At 45.2% G+C, this 14548-nt stretch overlaps 1 protein-coding gene across 3 annotated transcripts in view; it reads right to left on the minus strand.

Annotated features, from left to right (window-relative positions):
• The window catches only part of ATRNL1 (attractin like 1), a 969676-nt gene that overhangs the window by 777417 nt on the left and 177711 nt on the right, over window positions 1–14548 (minus strand). For all 3 annotated transcript variants that reach the window (XM_019555783.1, XM_019555782.1, XM_019555784.1), the window contains exon 9: window positions 11603–11786. In XM_019555783.1, the coding sequence (XP_019411328.1) occupies window positions 11603–11786 (184 nt within the window). The remainder of the gene's footprint in view (window positions 1–11602; window positions 11787–14548) is intronic.

Raw genomic sequence — 14548 nt, forward strand, 5'->3', positions numbered from 1 at the left:
AAGCTAATCAACTATCCCATAGATGAAGTGGGCATCTGCACTTTGTGCCAACTTCAGCCTCTTCCAACAAAGCCCTCAGACTACATTTTTTACAAACAGCCACTTCCAGGTTTAGCTTTTACCATTTTCAGAGAAGCTGCTTTGACCAGGAGCACACAATTTCTTTCATGTTGCCCTATTCTACTGCCCCTAATTCAAGTGAGTAGTCACAAGGATTTAATGCTAAGGACTCTGCTCTGAACTGCACACTCTGCATATACAATGAAGCAATTTTGCCATTTATTTCACACGGTTAATACTGCCTTAGGTTCACAACCTTTCCTTCTGATTGTATAATGTGGTCTGCTAGGTTTGCATTAATAATGTTTTTACCATCATTTTTACATCATTGCGGTTTCTTCATATGATAGTATGTCTCATTACTTTGACATGATGATGTCAATCATCTAATACACTGAAAATTGTCATTAAAAACTGATAAGAATTATCATGTGCGAAAAGCTAAGAAGTGGGTGTTGAACCTAGATACAGTATCTTGCCCTTCAAAAACTATGCTTCAAATAATACCATAAAAGGGCTTAATAATGACTACCTAAAACTACATGGGTTTTTTAGTAGGAAGAAATTAAAATAATTCAGTGAGGCCATAAGCATACTCCTACCTTTCAATTTACTTCCATTTTTAGCCTTCACATCTTTTTATTAACTGAATGTGGGTTGCATTTTCTTGTTATTTCTAATGAATACATTTTGCAGAGTGAGCATGACAAAACTGTGTTTTGCTAACCTAAAATTAGCTTCATTTTTAAAAACAGTTTTGGCCTAACTTCTTGATATTTTATTTCTAAAATATTTAGAGCATATGTTATTCTTGCTTTTATTATTATTATGGTATACAAAATGTGCTTGATGCCACCCAAGAGAAAATAAACATATGGTTTCTGTTCAGAAAGGCAAGTAATCATGTTTTAATACAACTCAGAAGAGATAGCTACAAGCACACAAAACAAGAATGAAAGGAGGTAAGAACCAAGATTACAAGGTTAATCTCACATAAATCAATCCCTGTGGAACTCTACTAAAACTCTATATTTAATTGGTTGAGTTTGTAACATTATAGTTTCTTAATGAAAATATTACGCAGTACCAAACTAAATACCTTAAGACAAACCAAGATAGTTGGACAAGAACAATTTTGTGTAAGCCCATATTAATTGGCATTACCCCTCTTTAATTCTTTAATAACTGAGCCTTTAAACACCAGTTGCATCATTTTGCCCAGGACTGATAACAGGCTGACAGGCCTGTAATTACCTGGATTATCCCATTCACCTATTTCATATATTTAAACACCAATACAATAGCTTTTTTCTGGTCCTCTGGAACATCTCGTTTTCAAAGGCTTATTGAAAAATTAACATTAACAGTCAAGGGAACTCTCTGACCAGCCCTTTTAAAACATCTGATGCAAAGTTGTTCAGACCTCCTGGTTTGAAGTATCTATCTTCAGTGGTCATTTCCCATCTCATTAGTTACCGTTAGAACATGTTTTCATCAACAACATCATCTGATGGGAATACTTTATCTAGCTACCTCCTCTGCCCCACCCACCCCCCACAGAGAACAGAAATACTCACTGTGTACTTCTGTCTTCTTTGTATTATTACTGACAATTATACAACTTCATCTAACCAAAGACAAAAACCATGGCTAGGGGGGAAAGAAGAGTCATATATATCACCTTCTTTCATACCATCTTTAAACACTGCTGGATATTTTGTATCCTTTGGTTCCCTTTACCAATTTTTTTTTTAATTCCTAGTTTTTAATACGTATTCATCGTAATCAAACATCCATTTTCCATGTGTTAATTTTTGGCTGCTTCCACTTCTCTTCAAAGCAGAGCTGTTTTTTCTAGTCAGTGTGGGGGTTTTTCCCCCTCTCGTTAATGGTATTCTGGGAGTCTACTATGATGTTCATAAACAGATCCCAATTGCCACACATACTTTTCTATTTAAATTCCTCTTCTCATCTTAGTTGATTCATAATTGTTTTCAGCTTCGAGCACCTCCTCCACATCCTGAAGCACCTTTTTAGATGCAGGAAGCACCCTTCATTCCTCCCTAAAAATGTTCTCCCATCACATTTATTCTTCTGTTATAACCAACCTACTTAGATCTCTGCTTAAAATGGCCAGCCATGTAGTCACTGATAAACCTCAAGGTCAGAATGACTTTTGTGCTTGCATGGATTTTCTTTATCAGTCTATCATCTGTTTGCCTTGCGCAGAGTTTCCACTATTTTTCTGTCTGTTCCTGACCCTGTACCAAGATTTCACGTTACACTCTCTTTCTAACTTCCTCATTTACCTTAAAATCATTCCACTTAAGATGTACCATCTTTCAAAGAATTCTTATATCTCCTGCCTTTAGATGCCAGTTTCATTTAGCACAGCTGCTTCCAGAGCATACAGTGATATGTTAGTACACTGACTTGATGTATTCGCACTTTAAATAAACATGCTTGCTATTAACTCACGGTGCTCAGTACCTAGCCATGTGGCCCTCAGGTCCAAAAATTTGGTAGCAGGCAAGCAGTGGCAGCAATTGCTGCTGCCCTTCTGCCAGATTTCCAGATCCATGGGGAGGATGGCACAAAAGATTGGTGCAAAGAGGTGGCTTTCCCTGATCTAGGCATACAAGGGCCAGCCGGAGGCTCTATCTGTTAGGACACTGATGAATAATCCATTCAAAATTCATATTGTGAGTTACTAGTTATTCAGAAACAAGTAATACCATTTTTTCACTTTTTTTCTCATTTGATCATTCTTAAATGGTTTGCAACCATTGACTTTAACATCCCACATAAACCAGTGGCATAACTAGGCGTGGGTGAGATGGGCACCAAGCCTAGGCACCAACTTAGGAGCGGTATCAAAGTTACAGCCTAGTCCAACCCCAGCTGCAGCAGAGTGGAGCTGTGCAGTGCACAGACCTCCTTCTTCATGCTCCTGGCACATTTCTCAGGTGGCCAGTGGACCAGATAGGATCAACTGCAGGCCAGATACAGCCCACAGGCTGTATTTTGCTCATCCCTGTGTTACAGCACTTTCCCCCCACTTTTGATATTTAATTTAAAGCTCTTCTGATTAATCTAACCAGCCAACTCTCCAGAAAACTAGTTCTCTTTCTTCTGAAATGAGGACTTCCAAGCTATACAACCTCCTCTCCCCATAGAAGGTAGAGCAGTTTATAAATTACTGCATAGGTTCCATGTTGAAAAATACTGCTCTGTCTGAACTACTAGGAACTTCAGTTGAGTGGAGGGCACTCAGCTATTGAAGCACTTGCTCACTAAATAGCACTCTATATACACCATTTTGGACCTTTAAAAACCCTAACACTTTTGTTCTCAAAGCATGTAATTTTGAGATGAAAGGAAAGGTAGCAAGTGTTAGAAACAACTATAGCCTAAAATATTTTTATTCCTGCTGAATATGCAAGTCCTGGGCAGTGTTCAGTCTTGCATACATTATCAAGATCCCTAAAGTCACTATTAAAAAGTGCATGTGCATATCTCTACATATTGGCCAGAAATGGATACCTAATAAGATCTGTTCTCAACTTCACCATTCAAATGCCAACATGTTTCTTTGTTTAATTTTAGCCCTCTCCCTTCTCTGTTCGGATCATAACTGCCTCTATTCCTTTTCTGCATCGTTAAGTGCCTCAAAGCAGAGATTATATAGTCCTCATAGCTCTGTTACAACCCTAGCATAATGTTGGTGTCATAAAAATAAAAAGTAGCAATGAGACCTCAAAAGCTGCCAACACAAAAGGCTGCATTGTGGTAGCTGAAAAAAGTGACTTTGTGCTCTGCATGTAAGAAGAGAGCACAAAGTATTTGTGTACAGTATTTCAGGTGCCACTGAGAGAGAGAGAGAGAGAGAGATATCCTGGAAAATAATGAGCAGTAGACAATTTCTCAAGAGAAACCATGAGAAGAACATAGGCCACAACTGTCTTGAGGGTATAGTCTCTGCTTAACCATCACCAGGATACATGATATGAAGACAGTGTAGAAGCTGAAGTAACACGTCACCACTGCTATCACTAGTTAGAATGAAGATTTGACAGTATCAAGCCCAAAAGAATTATTATGGGAGAGGGGAAAAAAAAAACCCCAACACTTACCTGTATTTAGGAGGCTTTTAGATGCTCTGTCATTTGCATTAAACAAGTTGCCAACGCTTGTATTGTATTACTTAATGTTCCCTCAAATAAAGAGTTCCATATTATTTTCATTTAACAAATTAGGGCCCCTGACAGACATTGCACCTAACACATGATTAACTGGTTAATCACATCTTAGGCAGTGACATGGCCACACATTCAATTAATTAATGGTGTGATAAAATGAGGAACAAGCCACAAAGTTATTTAGCAAAACATGTAATAGTTTTGTGGTTCTTATCAAGCTTTTCCTGAGCCGGGCAGGGAGCTGCGCTCCCGAGCTGCGCAAACAGGCCTGCTCTGTAGGGACACGCCGGCATTTGCGCTGGCGTTCGCACAGGCAGAAGCAGGCAGGGCAGTAAGAAAGTCTTCCTCAGGAGGAAGGAGACTCCACCAACAAGGAGAGAGGTAAGAACTATCTGCACTCGGAGTGCTGCCAGGGGCCCTGCCCCAGTGGTGCCGCCCTTCTGGGGCTCCTCTGAGGCTTCCATCCACACGGAGCCCTTGGGGGGCCTGGCAACTACCTGCCCCCCCGAGCTATGGGGGTGGCTGGGTGGGATCCCCAGGGTTGAGACTGAGGTCTGGAGACTCCCCCACCTGCCCCTCTTGTGAGCATTTTCAGGCTCTAGAGAGGCAGGTGGCAGAGCTCCAGGCCAAGGTGAGCATGCTGCAGGGGATCCGGGCGGCAGAGGATGAAATTGATATGTATTTCCATTCTCTGCAGGGACAGGAATCCACCGGAGAGACCCCACGTGCACAATGCCCAACTAATCGGTGGCAGCAGGTTCCTGTCAAGGCCAGGGCAGCTCATACAACTGCTGTGCCTGCTCCCCAGACACCCCTCGGGAACAGGTATGCAGCCCTGGAGGAGGAGGCAGAAGAACAGGTCCCCAGAGAAACGGAAGCCACTCAACCTACATCACCGGCTCAGAAAAGGCACACCCTGAGAAGAAGGAGATGTAAAGTTCTGGTCATTGGGGACTCCATCCTGAGGGGAACCGATGGTCCAATCTGTCACTCGGAGCCCTGGTCACGGCAGGTCTGCTGCATGCCTGGAGCAAGGATTCGCAACATCACAGAGACCATCCCTAAAATCATGAAGCCCTCTGACTACTACCCACTGGTTGTGGTCCATGTGGGTACAAATGATGCATCCAAAGGCCAGCCAGATAACATCATGGACAAGGCCTTGGGACACCAACTGAAGAAGATGGGAGCCCAGGTGGTATTTTCCTGCATTCTCCCAATAAATGGATGGGGTAGGCATCATGAGGCCTGCATTGACGTGGTTAACAGGTAGCTTCGGAGCTGGAGCCATGAGGCAGGCTTCGGGTTTTTTGACATTCACCCATGTTTTTGTATGGAGGGCATGCTGGGGTGGGATGGGCTTCACCTCTCCCCTAAGGGCAGACATATCTTTTCCTCTAGGTTGGCTGATCTTGTACAGCGGGCTTTAAACTAGCTTCGCTGGGGGAAGGGGCCGCTTCAAGTGGAGAGGATGCTTCACCAGCATGCAGGGTGACAAGAGGAAGGGAAGCCCAGGTAAGCATCAATGTCCTGGGAGTAGGGGGCCACAACTGTCCTGGGAGTGGGAGGGAGGCACGTGCACCCTCAGGAGGCCTTAAGTGCCTCTACACTAATGCTCGTAGTATGGGGAGTAAGCAGGAGGAACTGTTCCTCCTGACTGCAAGAACCCAGACTTAGTAGGGCTCACAGAAACTTGGTGGGACCCTACCTACAACTGGGCAGTGGGCATTCGGGGATACACCCTATATAGAAGAGACAAGACAGAGAGGAAAGGTGGGGGGGGTGCGCTCTATGTCAAAGAGCACCTCACATCATCAAGGATTAGCTTCAGGTTAGAGGAGGATCGGACAGAGTTACTGTGGGTCAAACTACAAGGGGGGGGCGTGGTGAAAGGGACCCTACGGTGGGTGTTTACTACAGACCACCCAACCAGGGGAAACAGCTGGACCAGGACTTCTCCAGCCAGCTTATGGAGGCGGTTAGGTCAAGGGATGTTATTGTCATGGGTGACCTAAACTACCCAGACATTTGCTGGGAGGAACAGACAGCCAGGTCTGACTGCTCGCGTAGGTTCCTGGCTGTATTACAGGACCTTCACCTTATCCAGGAAGTGCATAGCCCCACTAGGGGTAACGTCTTGCTGGACCTGGTCCTGGCCACGGGGGGATGACCTGGTGAGGGGATTGCAGGTCCTTGACCACCTGGACAATAGCGATCATCACCTGCTGGATTTCACCATCCAACACAGGGTGTCAAGGGCTTACACCAAGGCTAAAGCCCTTGACTTCAGAAGGGCCAACTTCAATGAATTAAGGAGACTAGTGGGGGAGGCACTGAGGGCCCAGAAGGTAAAGGAGATGGGAGTCCACGAGGGTTGGTCATACCTTAAGGGGGCAATCTTCCAGGCCCAAAGGATAACAGTCACTGAGAGAAGCAAGGTGGGCAAGAGTGCTCAGAAAGCCCCTTGGCTCAGGAAGGGCATTCAGCAATGCCTGAGGACTAAAAGGGGGGGCGTACAACCAGTGGAAGGGAGGAGCTATCACCAAGGAGGAGTACTCCTCCTCAGTCAGTGAGTTTAGGCGGGCTGTTGGGAAGGCCAAGGCAGAGATGGAACTCAGGCTAGCATCTAGGATTAAGGACAACAAAAAGTCCTTTTTCAAGTACATTGGGAGCAAGAAGAGAGCACCTGGTAATGTAGGCCCTCTGCAAGATGCAAACAGTAAATCTTGTGGCTACGCCAGACAAGAAAGCTGATATTTTCAACAGTTTCTTTGCCTCCGTTTTCTTGAACAGGGATTGGGACATCCCACCTACCAGAGGTAGGGACAATCTAGGGGAGAGCTCTGTCAGACCTTCAGTTAGTGCAGATGTAGTTAGGGATCTTCTGGAAGGGCTAGACATTTTTAAATCTGCAGGTCTAGATGCCCTCCACTGTTGAGGGAGCTAGCAGGGGTCATCACAGAGCCCTTGGCCTGACTATATGAGCATTCATGATCATCTGGCCAGGTGCCGGGGGTTTGGAAACTGGCTAATGTGGTCCTAATTTTCAAGAAAGGGAGAAAGGAGGACCCAAGTAACTATAGGCCTGTAAGCCTCACCTCGGTGCTCAGGAAGATCTTGGAGAGAATCATCAAGCAGCACATCTGTGGGGGGCCTGAAAGGGAGATCATGCTCAGGGGCAACCAGCATGGGTTCATCAAAGGCAGGTCCTGCCTGACTAACCTGATTGCCTTTTATGACCAAGTAACTAAATCCTTGGATGATGGTGTCACCATGGACATAGTCTTTCCAGACATTAAGAAGTCCTTTGACATTGTCTCTCACCCCATCCTCATCAATAAAGTAAGCGACTGTGGCATTGATGCCTACACAGTTGGATGGGTAAAAAATTGGCTGATGGGGTGCACCCAGAGAGTAGTGGTGGACAGGATTTACTCGACTTGGCGAAATGTGAGCAGTGGGGTACCCCAGGGCTCGGCCCTCAGGTCCACACTGTTTAACATCTTCATCAGCGACTTGGACGGGGGGTGAAAAGCACATTGTCCAAGTCTGCTGATGACACTAAGATGTGGGGTGAGGTGGACACACTTGAAGGGAGAGAGGGGCTGCAAATAGATTTAGACAGACTACAAAAGTGGGCAGATGAGAATAGGTTGGGGTTCAATGTAGATAAATGCAGGGTGCTTCACCTTGGGAGAAGGAATCCACAGCATACATACGGGCTGGGGAGTTCCCTTCTTGAAAGCACAGGAGGCGGAAATGAGCATGAACCGCCAATGCCAGACTGCAGCTAGCAAGGCCAGCCATACCTTGTCATGTATCCAAAGATGCATCTCAAGCCAGTCCAGAGAACTGATACTCCCCCTCAATGCAACTTTGGTCAGGCCACAATTGGAGTACTGTGTCCAGTACTGGGCACAGCACTTTAAAAAGGATGTGGCCATCCTGGAGACGGTTCAGAGGAGGCCACCCGCTTGGTGAGAGGGCAGTAGGACAGGCCCTATGAGGAGACACTGAGGGACCTGAACCTGTTCACCCTCAGCAAGAGGAGGCAGAGAGGAGACCTGGTGGCTGCCTACAAACTCATCAGGGGGGATCAACAACAAATAGGTAGAGCCCTTTTCTCCCCAGCACCACTTGGGGTGATGAGGAATAATGGTAATAAGCTGACGGAGAATAGGTTCAGGTTAGAGATCAGAAGACAACATTTTACAGTTAGGGTGGCCAGAACCTGGAACCAACTTCCCAGGGAAGTGGTCCTCACCCTCAAAAGGAGGTTGGATGATCACCTGTCTGGGATCTTGTGAACCCAGCATTCATTCTTGCCTGTGGTAGGGGGTCAGGCTGAACAGATGATCTGTTCAGGTCCCTCCTGACCCTAGCTATTATGAAACTATGAATTGACTGTCTTAAGAAGTCTTTTAAGTCTTTCATGTGCTCCAGAGGCTGGGAGCCCCCCTCAGCTGACTGGGGTTCCCCAACAAGAAGCACATCATGCTTCCCCACAGCTCAGAGCCCAGTCAGGGCTTGGAGCTGGGAGAGAACTTCATGAACTCCTGTGGCTGAGAGCTCTGCTCATCTGACAGTGGCTCCCAGCTGCAGGGACACATGCTGGGAACGCCCATCACCTAACGGGGCTCCAGCAGCAAGAGCACACTGGCATGCTCCCTTGGCTTAGAGCCAGGCTTGCTCCTTGCCAGTGCAGGGAGAGCCTGGGGTTGGGCTTGCCCTGCATGGGCAATATGGTACAATGAGATCTGATGCAAGATCCTACGTCTCCTGCCATGCAAGTGTGGCATGGCAGCCAGTGCAACTGTTGGGAACCCACATCAGATCTCACTCCACCTTTACTTTAATGTCTGTCAGGGACCTAGCAGAAAGCCTTAAGCAACCAATGAGCATAATAGGATAGTATTTTGGTACTGCTGTCTTAAAAATAGATCAATAGAGGGGGAAAAAAGAAAAAAAATCCGTTTGTTAATGTTGCCAATTGCTGTAAGCTAGTGGCATTTAAAATAAAGACTCCGCAGTCAAATCAAACTTACACATTTCTTAACATTTCCAACAAGCTGACCCAAAAGCAAACCCTGTATGCTTAAAGTGAAGCCACTAATGCCCAAGGCAAATATTAAGCTGAAGGAATAAAATGTTCCGAGACACAGATCTTGATCTCGAAACAGCTCTGAGGTGGAAAAAATTTAAAGGTCAGCGTGTGTATAAAATACATAAGCAGCATTCATAAATTAAACTTGAGAAACAAGGAACTGACAAACAGAATCATCAAGCTTTCAGACAGAATATTAATATCTGAGACTACCTATGAACAAAACCAAAACCAATTATGTTTGTCTGGTTTTGAGAATTCTGAGAAAGGAACTTAAAACAGAAACCAGAGATGCTGGCATTGTAAGAGGGCCTGACAGGGAACAAATGGGCCAGGGGCTGCAAGTTGCCCACGCAGCAAGGGGCAGGACCCAAGGGTTCTGCGTGCCACCAGTGCTGCTCACGCAGCAGAGAGGCCCCCAAAGCGTATGAGTGGCACAGTGTGTGGCCTGGAGGCACAGCATACAACACTACCATGGGGAAGGTTGATAGCTCTGCCCTAAATGAATGGTACCTAAAAGACAGCCTTGCTACATGGATCGTCTACCCAAGAGGCTTCTTTGATTTCATGGTGCTTGGTAAAGGCATATATCAGTCTTCACAGGGATGTACTGCACATACCAGTTACAGAAGCTTTGTGCAGGGCATGGGTGGGCAAAATACAGCCCACCAACCGGCTGGATCCAGCCCACAGCTGGCCCTGCAATACTCAACATGGGGCTGCCACCCAGACAGCCTGCAACTGCACTCCCCACAACCCCAGCTAGCACACAGCTTTCTGGTGGGGCTGTTCCCAGTGTGGCTGCAGCCAGCTGGATGTTCTTCTACTCCCCTCACCTCCTGCAGGAGCAGCCAGGCTGAAGCTTCCCTCTCCCCCATGTCCACCCAGAGCAGCACAGCAGGAGGCAGCAGTGGGAGGAGTGGCCGCTGGAGGCAAGGGGAGCACAGCGGTACCAAGCCGGCTGCAGCTGCACTGGGAATAGCCTCACCAGAAGCTGCGCATCCTGGCTGGGGCCGGCAGGGCTGTTCTGTTCCCCTCGACTCCAGCTCCTGCCGCGTTGCACTGCACTATACTGCGCCACTCAAGGAGGGTAGAAGCTTCAGTGGAAAGCTCTTGCCCAGCACATGAAGATCCAACTTCAGTTCCTGACCACCTTCCACCTGCTCCACCCACCAGCAGGGGCTGCTCATTAAGCCAGGTTGGCAGAGAAGGTAGAAGGCAGCTGGGAGCTGGAGCCACAGCTCCATACACTGGACAGGAGCCTCCTGCTGAAGCTTCCTGCCCACCCACACAGAGCAGTGCAGCATGGCAGGAGCACAGGCAGGGTCAGGAGCAGCAGCAGCCATCGCTGGAGGCAAGGGAAGCAGAACAGCCCCACCAGCCCTGTCCAAGGTGCAGCCCAGCCTGGCACAACTTGGTTCCAACAGCAAGGCACAGAGCCTGGCCTCTCCAAGCTGTGCCACATGGGTCCTGGCCCTGCAACAGGATTTTTCAGATCTCACACATCCACATTTTCATGAAAAGGAGAAGCAGAGAACACATTGTTATGGGAATGCATTACAGGATAACAGGGAAAAATCAAACAAAATATAAAAGGCAGAAAAAAAGTTATCATATGCTGCTATCACTTTCTCACTATTTCTGGATTGAGTGCATGGGGGAGGCTCTCCCTACTGATGGGGCTATTTTCCTCCTTAAGACACCATTACTATCTGTATTACAGTAGCATTCATAAGCCTTAAATTTATATGGAAACCCCTATGTGCTAAGTATTGTAAAATAATGAAAATGTATCCAAGTAGATACAATCCATGTCCCAAAGAGTTTATTAACAATTTAGTTAGAAGAGAATTGGAGAATTGTTTGGTATCCCCCTGAGAAAATAAATGACACCTAGGGACAGCATCTAAGGAATTGGAGTTTGCCATGGTCTCTTCCCTAACATACACCTTATACAGGTTGACCTCACACCACTGGGATATTTTAAAGCCTTAAGTTTCTAAATACTCTGATATTCACTTGACCATATACAATATGCTAATATGCCCTGAGGTTAATCGGAGAACCGTCTCTGCATTTTCTTTAAAAAGACTATTTACTGAATATTGTAAAATAATCACTATATTAATATCATTATTACCATAACAACATTTTTAAATATTCACCACTGTGCATGCATTAACTCAACAAAAATGGTTGTTTTATTTTGATCTGTTTCATGTATTCTCAGTTCACTTACCATGTCCTAGTATTAACCTCATATCTGTAAAGGTCATCCACCAATCCATATTTATTGCCAGGTAGTGCTTTGTATCCACCATGAACATAAATGGATTTTGTCATTTCATCAGACACGCTAGTATGACCATATCCACCTTGTACAATCGCTCCTTTTGTTTCTGGCACAAGCCAAGAATTAGATCCTGGAAAATGCATATAAAAGACATAAATATATTTTAGAAAGTAAGGCCATCATCCTGAAGGCACATGCTACTCAGAGTAATGCTTACTTAGCATGAACAATCCTGTGGAAATCATTGTGAACTAAAGCATTAATAACTTTCATCCTTCAAACCACATATAAGCAGTCATTATACTTATATATCGACGCAGTTTCACACTAAAGTATTAAGTTGCACAAAACCATATTCACTGAAAGTTAAACATCTACAGTATGTTAGTTAATTCAGTGATAAAAACTTCACTAAGGCCACATACAAGGAGGGTCTATATATGCATATTAAGGTGCAAGAATAAACTCCAGTGCTTACTACCCTGGAGTTTATTGCTCCCAGGCTCCATGTCTTCACATGTGCCCGGGATCACAGCACATTGAGCTTGGTTGGAGTAGCGTGAGCTGGCAGGGGACCCAGAGGCTTAGCCTGCCAGCCTGGGGCTGCTCCCCCCAGAAAAACATGCTGTGGAGGGGCTGGCTAGAGCAGGAAGGTACTTCAGTGTTGGGCTGGCTGTCTGGCAAGTAGTCCCCACACTGAAGCACCCTTGTGCCCCAGCCTGATGAGGCAACATCTACACATACACTGCTGAGGAGTAAAAAAACCCTCTGCTTGTATTTACAAGTACTATCCTGCTGTGGAGTAAATTAGTTTACTGTACTAACTTGTACCAACCTGAATCCAAGGCAATTTAGAATTGAAAATGACCACCCCAATAATTGGATTCCAAGCATATTTTAACAATAATTTTCCATGTAAAGAATCTATTTTTGGGATCATTTAAAATTCTTCTACCCCATCACCGCAGCAGGACAAGAAGCAAGCAGTGTGAGGGAGACAGGCAGGAGGTCTGGGGAGTCAAGTCAGATGATTCCTGCCCCTTGCCACTTATCCCCTCTGCCACTTAAACCTTCTGGTGCCTGTCTGCCCTGAGCCTACACTGCCCACGCTGCCTGTACCCCTGGTACCTGTCCCGCCACCTCTTGCCCTCCTAGTGCCTGCCCTCCCCTCAGTGCCTACAAACGTCTTGCACCTTGACCCTGCCACTTGGTCCCCCTCCTGCTTTCCCACCCTTCCATGCCTGCACCTGTCCATGGTGCATGCACCCTCTAGCAACTATCCCCACCACCACCATTTAGCCTCCTGCTTGCCCTCCCTGGAGCTGCTGCCATTACAACCATGCTACATGGTTGGGCAGAAGCTGAATGCAGCATTTGTTCTGTGCAAGTGCCCTGAAGCAGAGCCCTGACTTAAGCTAGACCTAGGGTGGCAAAGTAAGCAGCTGCAACCAGGGGAGGGTGGCTCAGCAGAGTACTAACCACTCCCCTCCTATACTTTTACTTGAATCTAAGCCCCTCAGCTTTTTCCCTCGTATTGAATGGGGGGGGAGCAGGGCATCTTGGATTTGAGTAAATTTAGTAAATTTTAAAATGTGAATAAATCAATCCTTAACAATGTAAATGAATTATTAGCTTTAAGAAGGAATAATGTTAATGAAATTTCTGGCCTTAGAACATATTTAAAGTTATATATACTTTTTGAATGAAATGATATGAACATGAATATGAAAAGATCGAAAATTAGTCAGCTTGGATATTTCAAGGTGACTGCGCCAATTTAAGTAAAAGAAAAGGGCAATATTTACTATATCATTTCAATTACATTTACTATGTTTGTATGTTCAGCTCAAACAGGTAAATATAGTTTAAAACTAAAAAGTACTATAACAACTTAATATAACAACTTTAAATTCAATAAAAATCTGGTAACCACAATGGTTTTCAAATGTCATAAGATTTAACTTAACTCTGGATGTTGAAAAGGCCTGGGTAATTAAATATAAATATACTTCACATTGGCTTCAGCTACATTTGTCATCGTACCTGGCAATTTCCGAAGCATTTCAACAATATAAATTTTAATTTAATATTAAGAAAGTGTTATCAAAAAACTCCTTTTGCTCATTCCCCATTACCAAGATCCACTGATTATTTCATATTACCTAGCACAACTAAACTTTAATAAAAATAATCAGATTTAAGTACCTTATATTGCTGAACTGTATAATCTTCTTAAAAATTGATAGGATATTAGTAATAATTGTAACATAATATATTAGATGCAAGTAAAAATAGTTTTGTCTGATCTAGCTTAACTTTCAGTTGGCTACACACAGTCTAAACAATATTACTGCAAGCCTTAGCTGAGCCAATAAGTGTTCTGCATGATACTGTTTATTACTTCTCAGAAGGATAAGTTATAATGCAGCATAACTGGGGGGAGCTGTGGTGTCAACACCCACACAGTCAATTGGGTCGCCAACTGGCTGGAGAGCCGCACCCAGAGAGTGGTGGTGGAAGGATCATTTTCAAGTTGGAGGGATGCGGGCAGTGGGGTTCTGCAGGGCTTGGTCCTCGGGCCCGCACTGTTCGACATCTTCATCAGTGACTTGGACGAAGGGATAAAAAGCACCCTGTTCAAATTTGCAGATGACACTAAGATGTGGGGGGATGTAGGCATGCTAGAAGGGAAGAATAGGCTGTAATCGGACCTAGACAGGTTACAAGGATGGGAGGATGAGAATAGGATGGGATTCAACACTGACAAGTGCAAAGTGATGCACCTGGGGAGGAACAACTGGCACCATACCTACAGGTTGGGGAACTCCCTTCTTGTCAGTACAGAGGCAGAAAAGGATCTTGGAGTCATCATTGACTCCAAGATGAACATGG

The sequence above is a fragment of the Crocodylus porosus genome, unplaced genomic scaffold, assembly GCF_001723895.1.
Source record: "Crocodylus porosus isolate Cpor-Errol unplaced genomic scaffold, CroPor_comp1, whole genome shotgun sequence".
In the NCBI taxonomy this organism is placed as follows: domain Eukaryota; kingdom Metazoa; phylum Chordata; order Crocodylia; family Crocodylidae; genus Crocodylus; species Crocodylus porosus.